Below are 22,580 nucleotides of genomic sequence, written 5' to 3'. Positions count from 1 at the left end.
TGACAAAAATGTGAAAAACAACAACAACACATTTATATGAGGTGTTATGTTTATATTATGTAATGTAGGCTTCTAAATACTGTTGTTCTAGATGTCAGCTGTGGACTGTGTTGAGTTTGAATGAAAAGTGAGCACAGAGGAAAAAAATATTTTAAAAGATTTGAACAATCAAATAATACCATGCTTTACTTATGTGACGCGATGAACGCATGGTTGGAATTGTCAAATTGTTTATGGATGCTAAAACAATGTGTAATATTAGAGCTGATGAGTCCAACAAGACCTATGTGACATTGTCAAGAAACCTGTCATGCCAGTCTTTGACTGAATTCCAAGCTAGGCTTTTGCCTTCAAGCCAGAGCCACAATGGAAGCTACTGCTTTGGCACCCCTTTTCTTTTCCCACTAAAGTGATCACACTCTATGGCAAGCACCCACTCACTAGTTGGACTAGATGGCGAACTGCAGCCAAAAAGCCAACAGGCAGGAATATGTGGAAAGTGACATGTGGGTATGTGAATTAAGGCCTCCTGTTTTTTGTAGCCAGCTCTAGCTCATTGCTGCCCACTGTGATCCCTTGAACATACCCAACGTGAGATGCCAGTGTTTGATTGAACCTAATTCCAAGATTGCCCAATTTAGAATTACAAGTGAAGCCCATCTGCTTTAGCATCCCCTTCTGGCTATTTGAAAGACATGTCAGCAAAAGGGTAACGTCTGAGGTGCTCAGGATCATAATTGTTCATTGTTGTTCAAAGAATGAAGAAGAAAGACCTTGAGAGAGACACTCAAACTCCACCTTCTCACCTCCACACACCTGGCCAATTGCTGTGGAAGTAGGTGCAAATGTTAGAAAGTCCAATTGTCCAGTCCCAGTTAACAACCCGAAAGGTGTGAGGAGGTTCACACATTGTTGGACCATCCGACACCTTCTAGGAATTTCTGCAGTTACTGCTGGAAATGAGCTGCGCCACAGGGGAAACAAGGAACACAGCACCTGGGGACTTATGTGCAGAAACTTGACCATCAGACCATCAACTTAGGCAGACACTACTAGTTGTCTTTTCTTGGTTGTGTTTTTTGTCTTGTTGGTTTGTCTACCCAATCCCAATCTTTTCTTTCAGAGTAGATTTTAAATAGAATTTTTCTATATGCTTGTGTCAAGTGTGTCTTTTCGTTTCAAGAATTAACAATGTTTTTGTATGTGAATGTACATTGTAAGAGTGTTGGTTTATTTCTATGCAATCCTATCTTCCAATACTACTACTTAACAGACATACAGAGTTCTTGTGGTTTAGTTTTATGGGAACCAGTGGGAACATAAGATGATTGATACCCAGGTCAATGTTAATGTGTTAACATGTATCTGTTGTCTCTTGGTCAGGTTCTACATGGTTGGATACTGTGACCGTAGTCACCGCATCGCCGTTGGAGCTCGCCAGGGTTCAGTGGCCCTTTACGACGTCCGTACTGGAAAATGCCAGGTACATTAAACACACCGCTCATCTCAGCTGCTCTGTTGTTTGATTGCAACAGGAAGGAAAAGCTCAAGCAGCTGATTAGTTTCTGATTGACACAAATGTTGAGCTTTCTCCTGCCTGCAAGTTGTATCCATTCATCCATCCACCTCTTCAACAATTCAGTATGTCTATCCGTCTATCAATCATCATTCATCCGACCATACTTCTTCTCATAATCATTTCTATCTATCCCTCCTTCCTTCCGTCAGTCAAACCATTTTTCCATGTATCCATCTAGCCTCCTGTACACCAATCATCTCCATCCTTCCTTTCAACCATCCATCCATTCATCTATCCATCCATCCATCAATCCATCCATCCATGCATCCATCCATCCATCTGCTCCCAATCTAATACTGTATATCCACCCATCATCTATTAATCCACCCCTCCTTTCATTCTCCATCCACCCTTTATTCCTTCATTCTATCCTTACATCCTTCAACTATATTCTGCAACCTTTCCATCTGATCATCCACCATTTTTACCTCCAATATTTCATACAGTCTTCTGTCCATTCTTTGTTTTATCGACATCCATCCATCGATCACTAAACCGATCACCCACTGTATTAATCGATTTACCAACCAGCTTCCACTATTTTATTAATCTGTCCATTTCCCTTCAGTATGTCTAGTTGTTCTCAGTCTATCTTTAAATTTTTCTCTCCATCCATGAAAAGAACATTTTACCTCTAATGACAGGAGAGTAGAGGAAACAGAGGAGAGTAGTAACAAGGGGTGTAAATAGGGGAAATGAGAGGGGAGGAGAAAGGAGAGAAGCATGAGGGGAGTTTTGTTGCCTCTACTTATTTTTTTCTCTCTCAGTAATTGATTAATGATGAAGCGATGACTCTGTTAATCACGTTTTTGTCTTTGCGCACGTTTATATTTGAGTGTGTAGCATGTGCGTTTGTGTGTGATTGTGTGTGTTGGTAATTTGCTGCGTATTGATTTGCAGTAACCTGAGAAGTCTAGTCTGGTGGAGGGGGTCATTAATATCTGATAACAGCACTGGCCCCTGTTCACCCGACATTTAGTTTGATTGCGTGTGTAGGTGTTTATTTTTTCTGTGCACGGTGTAAAGACAGGAGACGATTTTACTTTGTGTTATTTGCAGTAATTAATATTTAATTAGATAATGGCTATGCAGGAATTGTGTGTGTGTGTGTGTGTGTGTGTGTGTGTGTTGCTCACACACGTTTCATTTCAAATGTAAGCTACAAGTCATGGCCAATTATTTTAGCAAGAAAGAAATTAACATATATTGTAAGCTATGTTTAAGCACATTTTACTGCCATTAAATATTGTCATAATTAGAGCTGTAAGGATTAATAATAATAATTAGTTGTCAACTATTAGTCAACTATTAACTTAATCTTCAATCATTTTGATAATCGATTAATCAGTTTGAGTCATTTTTTGTTAAGAAAAAAAATCCTAATTCTATGATTAGGACAAAACATATACTAAATAGCTTTAGGAATCAATTATCAACATTTTTCGCCATTTTCTGACATTTTATGGAGAAAACAGCAAATTAATTAGACAAGAAAAGTATTGACAGATTAATCCATAATGAAAATAATCGTTAGGTGCAGCCCTAGTCAGCAGATTAATTACAGTCTGGTTATAATACATAGCAACTCATTGTTTTTTATCCTGAATCTATACAGTGAAGCCACTAAAAGGTTTTTAGTGATGCTAGCAGCAGTATAAGGGATGGCAATGTTGGTCCACCACTTCGGTCCAGAATGAAATATCTCAAAAACGATTACATGGATTGCCATGAATTTGTGTACAGACATTCTCGGTCCCCATGGGATAAATCCTACGGATTTTTGTGATTTGTCCTCTAGTGCCACCACAAGGTTGATATTAGTGGTTCAGAGTGAAATATCTTTAACTTTAGGATGGACTGTCATGAAAATATACTCAAGCTCCCAAGAGGAGGATTTCTAATAACTTTGGTGATCCCCCAATCTTCTAGCATTATTAGATCAGAACTTTAATTTGTCCAATACTTTGGTTTATGCAAGACTAATGACATACCCATCAGCTTCACCTGTTCTTTGAGTTTAGTGCTAATTAGTAAATGTTAGCATCCTAACATGGTACAGTAAACTAAGTTGGTTGCTCATTACCTGCCAAACATCACATCATGTTAGCAAGGTGATGGTAGCATTTAGCTCAAAGCACCGCTGTGCAAAATTACAATCTCACAGTGCTGTAGACTCTTAGGGGTTCACACATACAGACTCAAAACTCGAGACAGCGTTGGTGGGACAGAGACTCTAAGGTGCCCAGTGAAACTACAGGGGAAAGTTGGGATGGGAAGGAAGGAAGCAAAGAAATAAGAGTTTGTGGAGAAGAGGAAGAAGAAGATGACAGGCAGAGATTTTGTTCATAATCCGTTAGTGTGTGTGTGTGCATGTGTGTGTGTCCAACCCTAGCTAGCTATTCCCTGCATGACCATCTGCCACAGCTTTGATCAGCCTCCGTGAACAGCCCTTTGTCAGCTGCATTACTCTGTGTGTGTGTGTGTGTGTGTGTGTGTGTGTGTGTGTGTGTGTGTGTGTGTGTGTGTGCGTGTGCGTGTCCAGCTGCTTGCTCTGCTTCTTTAACAGACTCTACTGAGTCTACTAATTGAACACAAAGAAACAATCTGACTGATCTTTCTCTCTGCCTGCATCTGTTTCTTTCTGTAACCACGGAAGCTCTGCCTCAGAGTCAGCACCTCCCACTGTACATCCCATCGGAAGTCACTCAGTGTAGCTTGCAGTGACCTAAAGAATCAGAAACCTGGAGAAAGCAGCCCAAGCTGATCATCATTTAGAATCAGAACCAGAATCAAGTTTATTGCCTAGTAGGTTTTCATGTACAAATAAGTTGGTGCATGACAATTAAATATAAAAAAAATAGATCAAGATAAAAACAGAGACAATAAAAAGAGACAATATGTACAATATGGCAGAATTGTAAAATAAATTAAACAAAAGAGCTGTACAGGAATGTGCAAAAAAATGTCTGGAGAATCTGCAAGTTAGCAGTGTGACGCATAATGATATTGCATAAGATTGCATCCTTGAGTTAACTAAAATGAAAAATTTATAAATAATTAAAAGAGCAAACAGAAGTGTATACAACTGCCACAAAATAATGAATCACATACAAACATATACACCATATACAGTGGAAAGATTATGTCAAAATGAAAATTCACTGATGTAATAATATATATCTGATTAAGTAACTGGTTCATTATATGTAATATAAATACAGAATGTGTGACAGGTGACCTCACACTTCCCTAGTTACCTGCACCAGCCCTGTCCTCTTACACATATTCAGATGCTTTTGTATTTACAATTTTTATATTTGTTGTATGAACTTTTATTATTGTCAACAGTGGGTGTTTTCTATTAAAACCAACATACTTAGTAGCTGCAACTCTACTAATATCTGTACCCACTTGTTAGCAATGTTAGTATTTCCTTATTGGAACAACAAGTCTTTTTGACACAGCACTTAGCGCCATCATTACCTTCGTTGGCATTCCCCTGTGTGTCATTGTTAGCTTCAGCTTGCTAGAATGATATCTAGACCTATACCAGGGTCCTGGCATTGCCTTAAAAGAATATGATGCTATTGTTGAATAGTGGCTAAACAGGTGGTGTAGTAGACCTTTGTTACTGCTCCAGTGCACACTGACAGGATCTACTCCAGCCTTGCCCCATGTGACCGCCGATACTTCATCATGCAACTTAATGCACCGAACACATCCATAGAAAGTACTTGAATATGCACGGATAAGGTTAAGGTGGATGCAGAAAAATAATTCAAAAATTGAATACACAATCTGTGAGTGATGCATCTTTCTGTGGAAAGAATCCCTCTATTGGTTAAAATAAGTCTCATTCTAAGGCTGGGCTGGGTTTAAGAAGTTCTAGGGGACACGCGCGCACACACACACACACACACAGTGGAGTCCCCAGGCGTCAGGTGTATTGAGGTACAGAGTGCTGTAAATGGTTTCAGTGTGCTTCACTGCTCTCTGATAGGCTGATTGATTTGGTAGGCAGTCCACCGTGACACACTCACACACACACACACACACGTACACGCACGCACACTGATCATAATATATATGAAAGCATCAATATTTGATGCACATTAAACAATTCTAAACTGCATCCTGTTTCTCTCTGTCTTGCACTGTCTCTCCATACATGTTCTTTTTTCTTGTCCTCTTCCACCAGGTCGTCATCAGGTTATCACAATAAGGTCATGGGCTCATCTCATATTCTCAGATTCTGTATGCAGAAAATGCAGTCAGCTATGCACTCTGATTGGATGACAGTTTACACATGTTACTGTCTCATATAACAAACTAAATGCTTGCATTCCATGGAGCCAGGAGTTACTAAATAATATGTATATATTTTAATGCTGTCAGTTAAACGCGTTATTAACGGCGTTAACGCAAACCCATTTTAACGGCGTCAATTTTTTTATTGCAAGATTAACGTTTGTTTAACTCTGTAGTTTTTTTCACATGCTGTTGCAACAACTAGTAACGTTAGAAAAACTACAACACCACACCGGATCTAGACCGCAAACAAAACAACAGACACGCCGCACACACTTGTTTAAGAGTAGTAGACGTTACGTTTTGAGTGGATGGCGAGCGTGAGACACCGAAATGGATGCCAGTAATATTCTGAATGGAAAGTTTCCTTTTAAAAAGTTGCCAAATGGTTCCATTGACAAGACCAAAGTGATCTGTGTGTTTTGTCGTTGTGAACTGAGCTATCATCACAGCACGTCCAGTCTGAAATACCACTTGATGGCCAAACACACAGCTGATGCGAATTCTCCGACCCCTTGTCAAAGCCAGGCGACAATGGATGATTTTTCAATAAAAACAACATTTGCACAAAGCAAGCCGATCCACTTTTCCATGTTGATAAGAGCATTAAAATGAGAAAAAATAATGGGACAAAAAGAAATCAAGGGACATTTAGAATAGATAAAAATGTGTGATTAATTGCAAGTTAACTATGACATTAATGCGATTAATTGCGATTAAATATTTTAATCGTTTGACAGCACTAATATATTTGCATTTAACGATTAATTAATAAGCTCATTACATTTTCCAATTGAAAACAATGTACCCCCCCCCCCAGAGCAGCAACAGGAGCTCTGATTGGCTAGATGTTGAGCCTGTGTGTGTGTGTGTGTGTGTGTGTGTGTGTGTGTGTGTGTGTGTGTGTGTGTGTGTGTGTGTGTGTGTGTGTGTGTGTGTGCGTGCGCGCGTAACTTTGGAGTAAAACTGGTATTTGGTTTTGGTTTATTTGTTTTCTCCTTACTGATGCCATGGCCATTGTTCTTTCTTCGTAAATTTCTAGGATGGATTTTTAGGATGAAGCTGTTAAGCAGAGAGTTCAAAGTTGAGATCTTAAATAATAATCTAAACATAAAAATAAAGAAATTAACAAAATGCTATAGGCCGACTGTGTATATTAAGTTTTTGTACACCCCTTGGCCTCGCGACCCCCCCCCCTTGAAGCTTTGGGAACCATTGCTCTATAGTGTAACAGTGGTACTCTGGCAGCATGGCAGCTGCTGTCAATCAAACACCACACCAGCTAGCAGAGAGCTGGACATTTATCTTCCTTTTAAGAATGAAAACTATTAATAATACATACAATGTACATACTTAAAACACTTTGACATTATTTTTGACTACATAAAGGGATGATGAATGTGATGGCAGATTTCTAAATATGCAAAGGTTGGAATTGAGTCTCAGACATGAACCAGCTGTTCACTTAAAGAATCTGAATCCTCTGCTCATTGGCTCAACGTTTGCAACGCCTATCAAAGGCACCCAGTACTTAGAGCCCCTGAAGGGATCTTTCATTTTTTTGTTGATGTGTTTCCACCGCCGTATCATTGATTTCAAGGGGAATCTGACTGAATCCGACCCAGCAGGCATTAAGAATAAGTATACAGAAACAGCCAATTTTCTCACATGTCTTGTTTGTTTATGTAGGTCATATAGATGCATCGGTATTAAGCTGAGAGTGTTTCATAACCAGTGAAAAACTTCTTGTAGTACGTTCACAGACAAAGTTGCAAGTATATGTTGGAAATGCCACTCAGTGTTGGAACAGGTTAGTGGATCCCTGGCTCCACATTCAAAACACACTAAACCCCAAATTGGTTGCTTTCCACAAAGACATCTGCTTATTGAATGTAATGAATCCAGAAATTGTATTGAAGCTCAGTTATCTAGATCATATTGGGGTCATATTTCATTCTCCTCTGCTTAAATATTCTTTGAGCTCATGAACGTTTGAAGACAAACTGTCCACTCCGGTGATGGGAAATGTTATTTGGGATCTCGCCAAAGAGAAAGTAATGGAGGAGAAAAATAAAAGAGGAGAAGGATGCAGAGAAGGTTTAAAAAAATGGATTATAAAGAGGTGAGATAGGGAGAAAAGAAAGAGAGGTAGACGGGGATGAAGGCTAGAAAGAAATCAGAATTATTCAGCTTGTTTCTCAGCCAACACTGCTGGAATCTAATAGGATTTCTCCTAAAAGGAGGAGGGAGAGAACGAATTATAAAGATGAGATTTTCATTTCATTGCGTTATTATTTTTTTTCTGCTTTAATCGCCACAGACGTGTTATTATTTCATGGCCCGGGTGCCTGAGGCGACGCGTCTTAATCTCATCTGGAGGTGAGAGTTTGTAATCCCACTCGCAAGCAGAGGCAGGGTGGGGATTTCTGGGAGGGCATTTATTGCGTTACACACCCTGCATCTGGTGGGACAGTTTATTGCGTTAAACACGGCGCAGCGTCGCTTTATTTTGTCCCCTGAGTTCTGGAGGCGAATGGCAGCATCTGTTGGACCAGAAGCTGCCCCTCATCTGATGGAATTATGTCGTCCAAAGCAAACACTTACTGTCAAGGAAAATCTGGGCTGCAAAACGAGTTTTTCTGAGACGCCTCAATGAAGTTTCAACGAGGACCAAAATCTTTCTTCATCTCGTCTTTATCACAAAACAGAATTTATTGAAGTCTGTGCTTGATCTCGAGCCGCAGTTTGGATTCATCAACAAGAGGAATCTTGTGGAGAATTCAAGTTTGGCTCTCATTTTAGCTAGAATGGGTGATGAGGAACGATGTAGAGGTGCTTGAGAGACGCTTGAGGGTTTTTTTTTTTTGTAAAAAACGTTTGATATTGTCGAGTGACTATTTGTTCCAGGCTGTTCTTCATCTCTGAAAAGGTTCTATAAAACCTCAATAACACTGCTTCACACTTCATAAACTGGTGGAATTGTGGTACAGATTTGGGCCGTACAGAGCAACACACACACTCACATAAACACACTTTTTTATCGTTTAGTGCCTGGCAATAACGAAATCCAAAGACAGACATGCGAACCGAGCAATCTTATGGCATTCAGAGACATATTGCAGACAGGACAATAAGGCAGTATAAGGGAAACCAGAGGACATCAGTTTGCATTCAGCACAATGAAGAAAGCAGGTATTGTAGCTTGGAGTGCATGATGATAAAGTCACAGGCCGCCAGTCTGATGGTGGTGTGGTACAGCACACCACAGTACAGTATGTGCTGGAGGTAACAAGACTGAAAAGACTCATCACAGTTTAACACAACTTAATTTGTTGATTTCAGTTGGGCACTTAGATCCATCAGTGTCCAGACAAACTCATATTTAACCTCCAGCTGCAGACAGAAACACTCCAAACGCTCCATTATCTTAGATTAAGGAAATTTGCCCTCTTACTATCTCATTTTGTGTAATGTTTATTTAATATTACTTATCCAATTCCACTTCCATAAAATAACAAGCCTGAATGTGTAATTTGTTATTGATAATGCAAAATTTATTTCATGAAGCCAGCAGGAAATTGAGAGGACTGCGGATGGTAAGATTCACCAATTTGCATCGGTGCACCCCATGAAAGTTTGTGATGTTATCATCCTGATTTAAAAAAATGTGCATCAGGTAGAATTTGGGATGAATTTGCGATTCATCGTTTCTAACATCAACTTTGCATCAGTAATTACTGATATATATAACTCTTAGTAGACTTACCCGTGTGCCATTATTATTTAGAAATGTGACCAATCATTTTAGATGTTTCTCAGGCTGCTTGAGTAGACACCAAAGAAAATCAAACTCTTTACCAGGGTGCCCGGTTACCTGCGGCCCTTTACTGCTTGTCATCCCCTCTCTCTGCCCCCTTTCCTGTCTATCTTCAGCTGAAAAAGCAATAAAAGCCCCAAACAATACTTTAAAAAAAAAAAAAAAAAACCTTTAAGTTAATTAAGTTGCATAACATCATATTACTTTGCATCATGTTGTGTCGCGTTGAATCGCATTGTATTAAATCTCACTGTATCACAATAGGGGCGAACTGTATACATTGATAGTGGCTTCACATGTATTTTTAATATATTGTAAAGTTTTTATCGCATCAGCTTCAGTGATGCAGATGCACATCACTACTGCATCGTACATACAAAAGCAGCTGATGATACTGAAACATACAAAAAATAAAATCCTAGTTTTAGAGAGTGTACCCCTACAGCAACAGCAGCAACACCTTTCTCACACACACACACACACTTAAACACACAGCTCAGCTCTCCTCTATGAGCTGAATATTTACACAGTGTAGCAACTAATGGCATTTTCATGAGGTAGATCAGAGATCAATTACACAATTCACTTATGAAATAGTTTCTTATCAGTTGTAGCAGTAGTACTGTATCATAGTAGGCACTGGGTGTGCTGCACACATACTCACTTGGTTATTTCCATTTTTCATTTTCCAGGGAACGTGGAAGTGTTTGCAAATCAATTTGTTCACCTGTTATTACATTTTGTTTTATGATTTATTAATTTTGTCATTTTGTCTACTTCGGTTGATTCCCATATTTACATCCCTCTGCTAGCAGGATGCTTCCAGTAGTTTTTGTTTTCTCTTCTCTGTATTTGAGCCAAAACCTGGTATTTATCACAAACAGTAATGTGAAAGAAACATCTTCACCAAATGATCCACCAATTAAAACTTTCAGGTTTTCCTGATATTTTCCCCATTCAAACAGATGTTAAAAATTCTAACATTTTTCATTTTTCATGCATTTTCAACTCTACACTACTCATTCATACTTTCATTCATTTTTTCTATTATTCAACTTTCAAATCCCATTCAAACTAAAAATATTTAACTGAGTGGGTACAATGGAACCCACTCATTCATACACTGACATAGAAACTCCATTCAAACTTTTAGGACTCTTAGGAATTTGAATTTTTCTCTCTCTCTCTCTCTCTCTCTCTCTCTCTCTCTAGAACATCCATGGTCATAAGGGTCCGATCACAGCGGTGTCGTTTGCCCCTGATGGCCGTTACCTGGCAACTTACTCCAGCGCTGACAGCCACATCTCTTTTTGGCAGGTAAATGAGTCTCACACACACACACACACACACACACACACACACACACATATGCATACAGTACATTACTTTCTCACATTCTCTTATGACAACATGATTTCTTTCTTGAGTCTTAAAGGGCTTTGAAGCCATCACAGCTGATATTCTCTCTGCTTTAGTAAACACCGTTGGATTGGATCTCAGTTCACATCAGAGAAAGCTTTTTTCCCCCAGTCCCTATTTAAGATTTGAATGGTCCAGTGTGTAAGATTTAGTGGGATCTTATTGTAGTTGCAGAGTGCAACTCACTCCTTTCACCCTTCCTTTCCATCAACTAGGGAGAAACTATGGTGGTTTTTCACTGCGTGAGAACTGCTTGACACAGTGGACTAGTGACATGAAAGCCTGTAAAAAGTCTCACGGTCAGTGCGTGAGTTGACAGCCCTGTGGCTAATGCTAGTAAAACTGTAAGCTAATGTCAAGAGTGAAAAAATCCCCATTATCTCCAGCAACAAGCTAATTAATTACCCGAAAATGTCGATGAGGATGTCGAATTTTTTGCACCTGAAGGGTTAAACTTCAGCACCTGCTGCAGACGTGCTAATATTAGCTGCTGCTGCGGGGGACGTTGATTTCAGACAAACAATCAAACAAGGTAACGTAACATTCTTCAGGTTCGATGTATTTGACCTGGCCAGCTTTACGTTTGGCAATACAATGCCTGCATCCCCTGCTCTCAGGTAGCAAAATGTGTAGCACCAATTAACATACCTGCCAACTTTTCAAAAAACCTTGGAGTGAGATTTTGTCAGGGGTGACCAAAATGATGCCGCGCACGCAGCCACACAAGTTGGTGGCTCAGATATCAGAGAATTGGAATTCATTTGATGTTGTACCCATGTTGTACCCTGCATTCTGGTGGTTTGTGGGGAGGCCCAAAGCCGCTGATAGGGGCAGCCTACTGGAGATGAACAGTATTGGTTACATTCTGAGAAGCAGACATCGCTGAAGGTCCAACCCCAGGAAATTTTGGATTAAGTAGATGTGACTTCCTGCATTCTAGTGGATTTTTGGGTGGTCTGCTAAAGATGTGCAATACCTGAACTTATTCTGATTCATGTTCGGCATCATGACTTGTAGGGCCTTCTAGACTTGAGCTGAACATTCAACCAGAAAACTATTGTTGTGCCTAAATGACTGCCTGTATCACAATAAAGCCTTATTCATAGACCAGTGTTTAAGATTTGACCTAGGTACCTGTAGGTTGATTGATATTTTGATTAGAATGGTATTAAACTAATTCTTAACTGAAACCTAACCTATGCTGTGAATAATTATATTCTTAAGAGCACTTCATGATTTATGTTCAGCCAAAAACGGCTGCTGCTTGGTATGACAGCTTTCACCACATTAAATCATGTTCACACGCTCAAACACAAACAAATAATTTATTTTAAGATTTAAGGTTTAAGAGAGTGAGTACTCAATTGGACGACATTTCATTGTTACATACCTAGTCTCAGCTCAGATTCTCATCAGACTTCTCGAGGTAGTTCCTTCGCGCTGTTTTCTCGGTATCTCTTCTTCTGTCGCTAACTTCGGGGTGCCATAGACTGTATATATAGAACGGGGTGCAGCATATATAGGTGCAGCGCATAGGGTTCAGTGGCACTCATCAGCGCCATCTACCGTCGGGGAGTTTAAACAGGAACGAACGAGTCTCAGCCCAAGATCGGATTTTTTTTGCGTGAGAAATTGGATGTGTGGCGTGAGTGCGTGTGAAAACAGGCAAAACCCTGTGTCACACGGCGAAAGCGTGAGAGTTGGCAGCTCTGAATTAATTAAACATGAATCGGTACTCAGTAGTACCAACCTAATTCGCTTGGTACCCTTAAAGGTTTGCAGGGCGCCCGGTTAGCTCAGTTGGTAGAGCTGGTGTCCCATGTACTGAGGCTGAGTCCTCGCTGCAGCGGCCCAGGGTTCGAATCCGACCTGCGGCCCTTTGCTGCGTGACATCCCCTCTCTCTGCCCCCCTTTCCTGTCTGTCTTCAGCTGTCACCATAATAAAGGCAATAAAAGCCCCCAAAAATACTTTACCCAGTCCTATTCCTCTGGCTTTTTATATTAGATTTAATTTTATTCTCATTTATTTACATTTATGTTTATCTTATGGTTTACAAACTAAAAAAACATTCAAGCAAATAAAAGTGCAGTGCACAAAAGAAATCCGAACCACATCTAAATAAACAGTAATAAATAAACAATAATACAGTCAGTCAGGCGAGCAGTCATACAGGTAAATGATAAACACACACACACACACACACTTCTTATCTTCTTCCCAGAACTGTTATTTTGAATGAAAGGTCTTTACGACCTCTGACACGACTGTCCACACACACACACACACACACACACACACACACACACACACACACACACACACATGCACACACACACACTAATGGCATTACTGTAAGCATAAACCGCTGCTAGTGCGCCGACAAGACGGCTGCTGTGGTAATGAGCTGGCAGACGCTCTGTCGGTGTGTGTGTGTGTGTGTGTGTGTGTGTGTGTGTGTGTTTGAGTTTGAGTCAGGGGCGGTGTCGTCTCAGGAAACGATAGAGTTTCTACTCGCAGTGTTTTTCCTACACACACACTCACTGTGTGCAGTTTCAGGCTCTGCCTCCTTCACAGGACACAGCGACAGAGGCCTCACGGGTTAATCTCCATGTTCCCTCAGAGCGTTCAGCAGATCCATCACTATCAGGAACTGGTGATGAGGGTCTTCTTACCAAAATATTCACTGACTCATTTTTCACTAGGATTACTGGTTTCTAAGTGTAATCATTTACATCAGCTTTACTGTTAGCATTACCAAGTTTAGTAATTTTAGAATTTGCTGCTTTCTCTAACATTTGAAAACACCACTTTAGATTCTGGTAAGGGCTGCACTGATACCACTGTTTTTCAGACCAAATACACAAACAAATTCTAACACTTGGGTATTTGCCGATACCGAGTACTTAAAAATACCATTACAGTTGTAACTAGGGATGCACAATAACTTTTTTTTTAAACCAATACTGATAACCAATAACTTTCAGCTCCTAAAGGCCGATACCGATGACCGATAACACTTACACATATACATATATTTATGATCATGACCTAAGATCATGACATTAATACAATGAACAAACCCAAAAACACTTTTGACTCTTTAAATGGAGATATTTATTTTTTCCAATGAAAAACAGTTGGCAAGCCTCTCAAAAAAAAAAAAAGGGGCCCCTTGAACTGATGCAAATACATGCATCGGGATTACAAACTGAAAAAGTGCATTCCAATGTTGCTAATGTTCTTGTCAAGGTTGACATTACTTCTCCTCCACCTACCTGCTAAACTAACGTGAGGTTATGTAATGTCACATTGCCGTAAAGTGCTATCAGAGTAGTTTTATGATTACAGGTAGTATGACTCCAGGAGTACATGAGCACAATGTGAGACCTGATACCCAATACTGGTACCAGTATCAATGCATTCCTAATTATGGTGACTGCTGATGGACCCTGTCAGTAGTTTTTACCTTTTACAGCGTAAATATACTCAGATTGATGGATTAGTGTTATCTAGTGATCTATCATTAGTGAACGAGTCGGCTCCTTTAAGTTTCTTTCTTTCTTTTCTTTCTTTCTTTATTCAAAAATAAATTAATTCAAGACAGAATAATACAATAATCCTAAATACAATCCAGAAACGTATCCTTTTAGTAATAACATTAAGACCCAACCACAGTGAGACCTTTGTATGTTTTGTGCTAGTTGTCGACATACAAAACATAGTTCAATCAAATAAATTGTTTGATTTTTATTTATTTTTTTTGCATTAAGGTTTTTCTACTAAGTAAGTGGTTCCCAAACTTTTTCCTCAAGGGACCCCTTTTCTATCATTTAGTAAACTGATAACCCCTGACTAAGTGACGAATTTTATATTTCATATTATATTGAAAACTATACAATGAACTCAGTAACTGCAAGAAGGTTGTAAAAAATTTGTGATTTGGATGACTTTTGAGCAGATTATTTTCTGTTTAGGGAACTTTTTATACAATTCTCTGTCTGCATTATGTATTTTGTAATGTATTTTTAAAAATTTGTTTTAACAATCATACAGACTTACAAGGCTTCTTTTTTGACAAATTCAGTGTTTTCTTGTCTCTGCTGCTTGGACATAGTTAATAAAAATATATAAGTTTATTTGCTTTACTTCTTCACCAAATGCTACGATATAGGCCTACTCTGTATATTTTTCTAGTGTGCCTTAAAATCAAGAAGGCATCGCCCCCCCCTGTACAAAGCATTCTGTAAAATGTATTATTAAAGTGATATATGAGCACACATAATCATAGGTTAAAACATTGGCTGAATTATAAAAGTGAGAAGATATTATTATTATTATTATTGCTGAGCTGTGCCAAATGATCTGGAGAAAGGGCTGGAATTTACGTGTCTCTTGCCCCCCTCAGATGAACACCAGTCTGCTGGGCAGCATCGGGATGTTGAACTCTGCCCCTCAGCTTCGCTGCATTAAGACCTACCAGGTTCCTCCTGTGCAGCCGGCATCCCCGGGCTCCCAGAACTACCTGAAGCTCGCCCGCCTCATCTGGACCTCCAACCGCAACGTCATCCTCATGGCCCACGATGGCAAGGAGCACCGCTTCATGGTCTAAACAACATCTGTGTCTCCAGCTGAGCCCCCGGTGTCCAGTATCTGACAGACCTAGACCTGTGTTACGGTTTTTGCTCTGAGGCAGTCTTAAGTTTTAGCTTCAAATATGTATCTTGACCTGCTGAGTTCAACAATTGATGGAGGCTGAAATTAAGTCAGGCTGACAGTAAAAGCTCATTCAAAGGTTTGTCTTTAAAAAAAAAAAAGAAAAGACATTTCACTTGAAAAATCTGCAGCCTGATCGTCAAAGTAAAAACCCAGCTCAGGTCCAGGTTTGGACTGTGATAATTGTAAGGACACCCACTCTGTAATATATTTAAAAGCCGTGATAGAAGGCTTGTTTACATTATGATTTGCATTGATGTATTTTTTGTTTTGTTTTTACACTTTGTTTCCATTCCTATTTATTTGAGATGTCACAGATGTCCTCTGTTGCCATCTTGCTGGAGCCATTTGGGTCACAACTGTTGCTGTTTATTCAAAACTGGCTTCCCACCTATTTTTTAGTTTACTTATTATTAAATGTTTGTAAATTATTGCAGGTATTTGTGGAGTCACTTTGCAGAAACAGTGATTGGAACATGGTATAACACATACCCCCCTTTCTAACAATGTGAACCTAGTGCTAGTTCTGGGCTGGTGCTAGTGCCAGTTCAGAGTTGTTCAACTTGAGAACCTTCTAAGAACCGGTTTGCTTTTCCACGGGCTAGAGAGCCACCTTAGGGCCATGTCATTACTGTGATGTTGCATTACATTACCAGCGTAGCTCGCTGTTGGTCAACTAAGGTTATCCAAGAAGTCATACTACTCATTTTATCGATGAGAAAATAGTAGCTATGCTTGCTTGGGTAATGTTAGCTGACCAACAACTAGCTAGCCTCAATGCTACATTTGTAACATCTACGTGCTAAACAGCTAAAACATTTATAGATTACTGGCCACAAGGCACCCCCAGCCCCTGTTCTAACAGCTCTAGGTTTGAAACCAGCAAAGTGGTGCTGTGTTGCAGCCAATTTTCCCGGCCAAGAGCCTGTTCTGTTGGGGCCAAAATCAAAAAACTGGTTTGAGATTAGGCACCGGCTCTGAACCAGCTGTACAGCTGACTTGAAAAAAAAAATGTAACAGGGACCCAGATTGAACCAGTTTACGCTCTTTTTTAATTTTCTGCTTTTTAAAGTTTGCTTGGAAGTCAAAAAGTGAAACAACCTAAAAGTAATTTCTTTAATTTTAGTTGCTGGAATGAATTCTTTCTGGTAGACTGTTGAAAACATTGCCCACTTGAAGGCTTTGGTACTCTCTGACCTCTGTAAGACAAGTACACACTTTTCACATCTCAGACTGTGTGTGTGCGTGTGTATGTGTGAGTTTGTTTGTGTGAGTGAGTACTTTGGTGATGGGTTTTATTTTGTGACACCTTGGACTCTTTCCCATCCTCTCTGAGATTCATGCAGAAATGTGTGTGTGTGTGTCTGAGTGTTTACACCCTGAGTGTATTTTCACAAACACACATTCTCACTTCAGCCGGCTCGTCCTAAAAGCACGATCACATTAAAGCTTCAGATACTGGAGGTGCAGCATTACTCACTGCAGATATTTAAAAAAAAAAAGACAAAAACTAAAACATCTTATTATTTTAGTCACATTTTTAGGGGATAACGGAAACACTGTGTTGTTCAACAAAAGAAGTTCCGTGGTACCAGTCCTAACTCACTCCTAGTAGCTGATTTGATTTGTTCTAAAAGGGGCAAAAGATATTTTGATAATTATCAAAAGTTGGTCATTTTTATTCAAAATGTCTTCCCATCCTTGATTTCACTTTGCATTGAGTCTGAATCAGATTTGTTCAGCCTCTTTGAGTCTGTTTTGTCAGTCTAGTCATTCTTAAACAGTTTGGTGTTCTCAGCCTGTTTTATCACCGGATTCCATTCTATGTTCACATTTTGCTCCAAGTTCCCAAGTTTCTTTTTCTCCTTTTATTTTTGTTTTGCGGGTCATGTCACTCACTTCCTTCTGGCTTCTCTAGAGTTTCCATCCCCTTGGATGTAAAAACTCTTTGTATGTTTGAAGGAAAACAACTCACTTGTTTTTTATGTGAGGATTGTGTGTTTTTTTGCAGACAATGAGGCTTTATATGTCACTGATAGATGTGAAGACTACTCTTCGTCCTGCAAGTTTTTCTCTTTCACTTGCTCATGTGTTGGGAGGGTATGTCTAGATACAAATGTGTACATATACAGTATATATAGATATATATATCAGAACTGCTGCGTAATGTAGTAATGTTATTCCTGTACAGTGAGCTTTGATCCCATTTGGTGTATTTGTTGTGGCTAATGTGATTGTCTGCCTGGCACTGACTAGTTGTTCAAATGAGTGAACTTTAGATTTTCACTTTAGATTTTTCAGAAAATGAGAAGTGATTTTTCTTCTTTTAGTTTTAACAAGAAACATAAACTGGCCCAGATTATTTAAAATTAGCTAAAAGGTCCAAAAATGGAAAAGTCTTCTTATTACACAATCCTTTTATTGAAAGAAACAAAAGGTTATTAATAGGACACATTTACAGTTTAATAACTGCATCTGTTCTCTTAAATCTGCAGTAGGTAATTTTAATAAAAATATTTTCCTGTCACATTTGCTGAAACTTCAACTATATACCCTACAGTAGTACATAAGAGAGATAGTCTAGGAAGAAAACAGGTTCCTCTGGCTTGTTAAGTGCTCCTAATGGCATTTGCAAGAATCCACCAGGCCTGTCAAAGTTGTTGACCCTTGGAATGAGACTTTCTTTCAGGCACGGTGCATTTTCACAAATGTCAGTAGGAGCACTAGGAGGAGCCAGAGGAACATACTACTGTCATGATATAGTGAAAGTTTCAGCAAATATGACAAAAAAATGACTTACTAAATTTTGGTAACATTCCTCGAAGGCATGAATCAGCTCAACAGCCAGGAACTAACCATGTGATTGCTTCTTATAAGGAATGCTAACAGCTTTAACAGCACAATCGGTTTAGAGACTAACAGCAGCTGAAAAGGTTTTTGTGGACCTCCAGTGGTTTAATTTCTCACCTTGCTTCATTGATGTAGAAGTGTACTCAAGGGTGTGTCAGTACACCATGACATCACTGTCAGGTGTGTGGTTACAGATGCAACAAAGCACACTTCTTTCCAGCATGAGTCTTTGTAGTTGGTGACATGTTTTTGCACATTGGCTGTTGGTCAGGACCTTCTTGTTTTAAAATGTTTGAGTGTTCAGAGTTTTATGCAGAAGATAAATATATACATATATGCAGCTACATTTATAGAGACAGTGTTCTGCCAGAATCAGAAATCAATTGTTTAGATGTTTTTATTGTTGACATGTTTGAATAATTTGACGCACTAACTAGACACTTAACTGGCTTTAATTCTATATTTTCCACTTCAACTTTCTTCCCTCTGTCCCTCCTCGTCTCTGTCCTCCCCCTCTCCTCCCTCCATCTCCTGTCAGTTTCATTAGTGTTGTCAGAAAGCTTCTAACACTGTTACACACCTGTAAACCCGAGTGTGTCAAAGCTTTTCACAAGTTCTTCCTCTCCTTTAAAAAAAAAAATATATATATATATATCCAGCAGCTCGTCAGATGGGTTTCTCAAAACACACACACAAACACACAAACACACAAACGTCAAGTCCAGACAGTTTTGAGATCTTAATCTTTCGTTTTCTCCACCACTCTTTACAGTTTGAGAAAATATGTTTTTGGCAGCCTCACAGGGGAGGAAAGGTGAGAAAAATAAAGAAGGCAGAGAGGAAGAGCTGAAGAGTAAGTAACAAGTGAGGAAGATCAGGTCACCCACCCAGAAAAAGAAGGTTCTGTGGTGGAGCTAGTGAACCGAAATGTCTGAAAGAATCTTCTGGTTCTTCTTCAGATATAGCAACGTGGAAAAAATAAGACGACATGCGAAGCAGTTGCTGAAAACAACTCAAACACTGCAGATGTTTTTGAAATTGAGCTTTACAGCACTCTAAAGATTATTTATGACAATGTTACACTTCTGTGACTTGAATATGAACATGATAAATACAGAAGGAACATTTTTACATTTTTAGGTCCCTTCATTTTCTGACGTTCCTCAACCCTCGTGTTTCCTGTGAAACTGAACTCATAAAACAGTCTCTTCAGTCTGTCCCTCAGACTGTGAATAACAAATTTACCTCTAGTGTCTGATGTGCGATGACCAGATTGATTGTGTTTTAAAAAGTGTTTGCTTATTTAGTTGTCAGCAGCAAAAATTTATTTCTGAATTTCACACTAAATGTAATCAGCAATTTTTCTCATTAATTTTGCTTTGATTTGATTATGTGTTTATACAGTGAACTCAGCCTCAATAATTAAGTGTGTGTGTCTGTGTGTGTGTGTGTGTGTGTGTGTGTGTGTGTGTGTGTGTGTGTGTGTGTGTGTGTGTGTGTGTGTGTGTGTGTGTGTGTGTGTGTGTGTGTGTGTGTGTGTGTGTGTGATGTAGTGCATGTATATAAGCTTCCCTTGCTGTAACACAGAGCAGGTTGAATCTACTGTGCATCGTATAAACATGTGTTGTGTTAAAATGTGTTGTTGTTGTTGACTGTGTCCAATAAAGATGAAAATGAAACAGCGGGTGAGAAATATCTGTTCCTTCTCCTTTAAACTTCCTGCCACAATGTATGGAGTCATATAAAAAAGAATCCCTCTCAGTCATCACTTATGACCCATATCTGCAGAGACCCTGCATCCCTCTGCCTATATATTGTTATTTTGCCGTGTTCAACACATTTTTTGGGTCAGTGTTTGGGTGTAGCCCCTAGCTAATAAAGCATGCTGGGTAGCGACCAGGTTACATTGCTGTCTCCGTCTCTTCTCTGGTCTCTGTCTGTCATGGATGTACAAAAAGCTGCAGGTATGTGCATTCATTTTCACTTATTTGATGACATTTTTTATTTAAAGTTTTATTTTTAACATTTGTGTCTCCCGTTCAGTTCCAGCCGGGTGCCTTTGTTACATGTCCGGTCTCTCTCCCTCTGTATGTTTCCTGTCTGTGTCGGTACTGTCAGTGAATCAAATAAAGACAAAAATGCCACACGCAAAAGAAAATCATTGCCTTTTTTTGAGACAGTTACTCTAAACTAAAGGAAGAAACACTGTCCACCATGAGTCCGACACTGTTGCAGAAGTGCAACACTAAATCTGCTGTGTTCTCTTTTAATACACATGCTCTGCTCTGTCTGCAACCATGGATTGATTGTTTTAATAGACCTTTCTCACAGCAGATGTTTTGACATGTCATAGTCATAAACCACAGGTGTAAATAAAAACATTAATAATGGCTGCAATTCATTTCGCTTTACCAGTTTCAGAGCCCTGTACATGAGGTCTCACTGACATGGATGACCAAAAATGACTTGTCTTGTTTCTTAAACACATTTATAATGATCGATGGCAGCCAGCGCTAACCTCTATGACAAATCACTGCATTTCCTGTGGCTGCTTCAGAATAAAAAACAACCCATGGTTCGCCAGGTGAGTGCTTTTTTAAAAACTGCAGTCAAGCATTTGTAAGTGGCTACAATTTTGTAATCTAGTGCAGAAATGGCGGACTCCACCACGAACAATGGAAACTCCTACTGGGAAGGTAATTACATATGTAAACACGTTGAATGACTTGCTTAAAAAGTTTGACTATAACTTATAATCAAAAATGGGTTTGATATAATAATCTCAAAAATAGTTTGAAACTAAAAAGTGAAAACATCAATCATAATATTCAAGACCTTAATTTAATTCCTTCATCTAAAATTCAGTTACAGTATTCCATACCTTTCTGTGTTTCTGTCTGACTGATTATGGATGCACACACACACACACCTCTCTCTCTCTCTCTCTCTCTCTCTCTCTCTCTCTCTCTCTCTCTCTCTCTCTCTCTCTTTTAACTAACATTATTATGTGTTGAGAGCAGAAGTGTTTTAACAAGTCTCTGATCACTGAGGAGCCGATCAATCTCTTCCTTTAATCTCAGATCTCTTTAGCGTTCTGACACCTTCTGCTTCCATCTGTCTGATATTTAAACTGAACTTCATGTTTACACCTCATTCACTTTAAAAAACATAAAAGACGAAGTCTGTTCATAATTTAAGGGTGAGTAACGATTAAAGTTGTAGTTCCACATGTAAAGTTAACCATGCTCAATTATTCACTTTGAACTGCTTCACTCTTTTTATTTCAAAGTTAAAAGTGTTCTTTCTGTTTTATTGTTATTTTTAACATTTTCAAATATGTTGTTAATGAAGTAAATGAGAACTAAAACTATGGTTGGGGATCATTCATGATCCTGGTAATCATGTTGTTCGGAGACGGAATGCAAACAGTCTCTGGTGTCAGATACAACAACTGGAGCTTCTTGTAAGGACGGTCGCTGCATGCATTTGAACAAATGACCAACACTGTTGTTTTTTTGTCTCAAATGATTTAACTTGTGAAATAATCCTAGTAGTGCACTGATTTAGTGTTGCACTTCCATAAAGTTTATTCGACCGAATAAAAAAAAAAACAGAATCGGAGGAGCAGAGGCTGGAAGTACAGGTCGAGCTCCAAAAAACACTGGACACTTTGTTTCCCACGATGCAACTGGAAAGACCCTCTTCACACCTCCAGTTTGTAATGCGGGTTATAAATGTGTACTCCGACTCCAAACTGAGAAAACACTGATGATATCATGATGACATAATCTGGGGTTATTTTCCCCAGACTTGACAAAGCTCCTCCAGAGCCACAGCGAGCATTATGCAACTGTTTTTACGGGCTGAGTAGTGCATGATGAGTAAACTGAAAT

General features: G+C 39.2%; 1 protein-coding gene across 3 annotated transcripts in view; it reads left to right on the top strand.

Annotated features, from left to right (window-relative positions):
* The window catches only part of LOC127370229 (WD repeat-containing protein 7), a 119,607-nt gene extending 99,241 nt beyond the window's left edge, over positions 1-20,366 (top strand). For all 3 annotated transcript variants that reach the window (XM_051412088.1, XM_051412089.1, XM_051412087.1), the window contains 3 exons: positions 1,384-1,483; positions 10,917-11,021; positions 15,530-20,366. In XM_051412088.1, coding sequence (XP_051268048.1) covers positions 1,384-1,483; positions 10,917-11,021; positions 15,530-15,733 — 409 coding nt within the window. In that variant the 3' untranslated portion in view covers positions 15,734-20,366. The remainder of the gene's footprint in view (positions 1-1,383; positions 1,484-10,916; positions 11,022-15,529) is intronic.
* Positions 20,367-22,580: the final 2,214 nt, after the last annotated feature.

This window comes from Dicentrarchus labrax, unplaced genomic scaffold (genome assembly GCF_905237075.1).
Source record: "Dicentrarchus labrax unplaced genomic scaffold, dlabrax2021, whole genome shotgun sequence".
Taxonomy (NCBI): domain Eukaryota; kingdom Metazoa; phylum Chordata; class Actinopteri; family Moronidae; genus Dicentrarchus; species Dicentrarchus labrax.
This window is presented reverse-complemented; position numbering and strand designations above follow the sequence as displayed.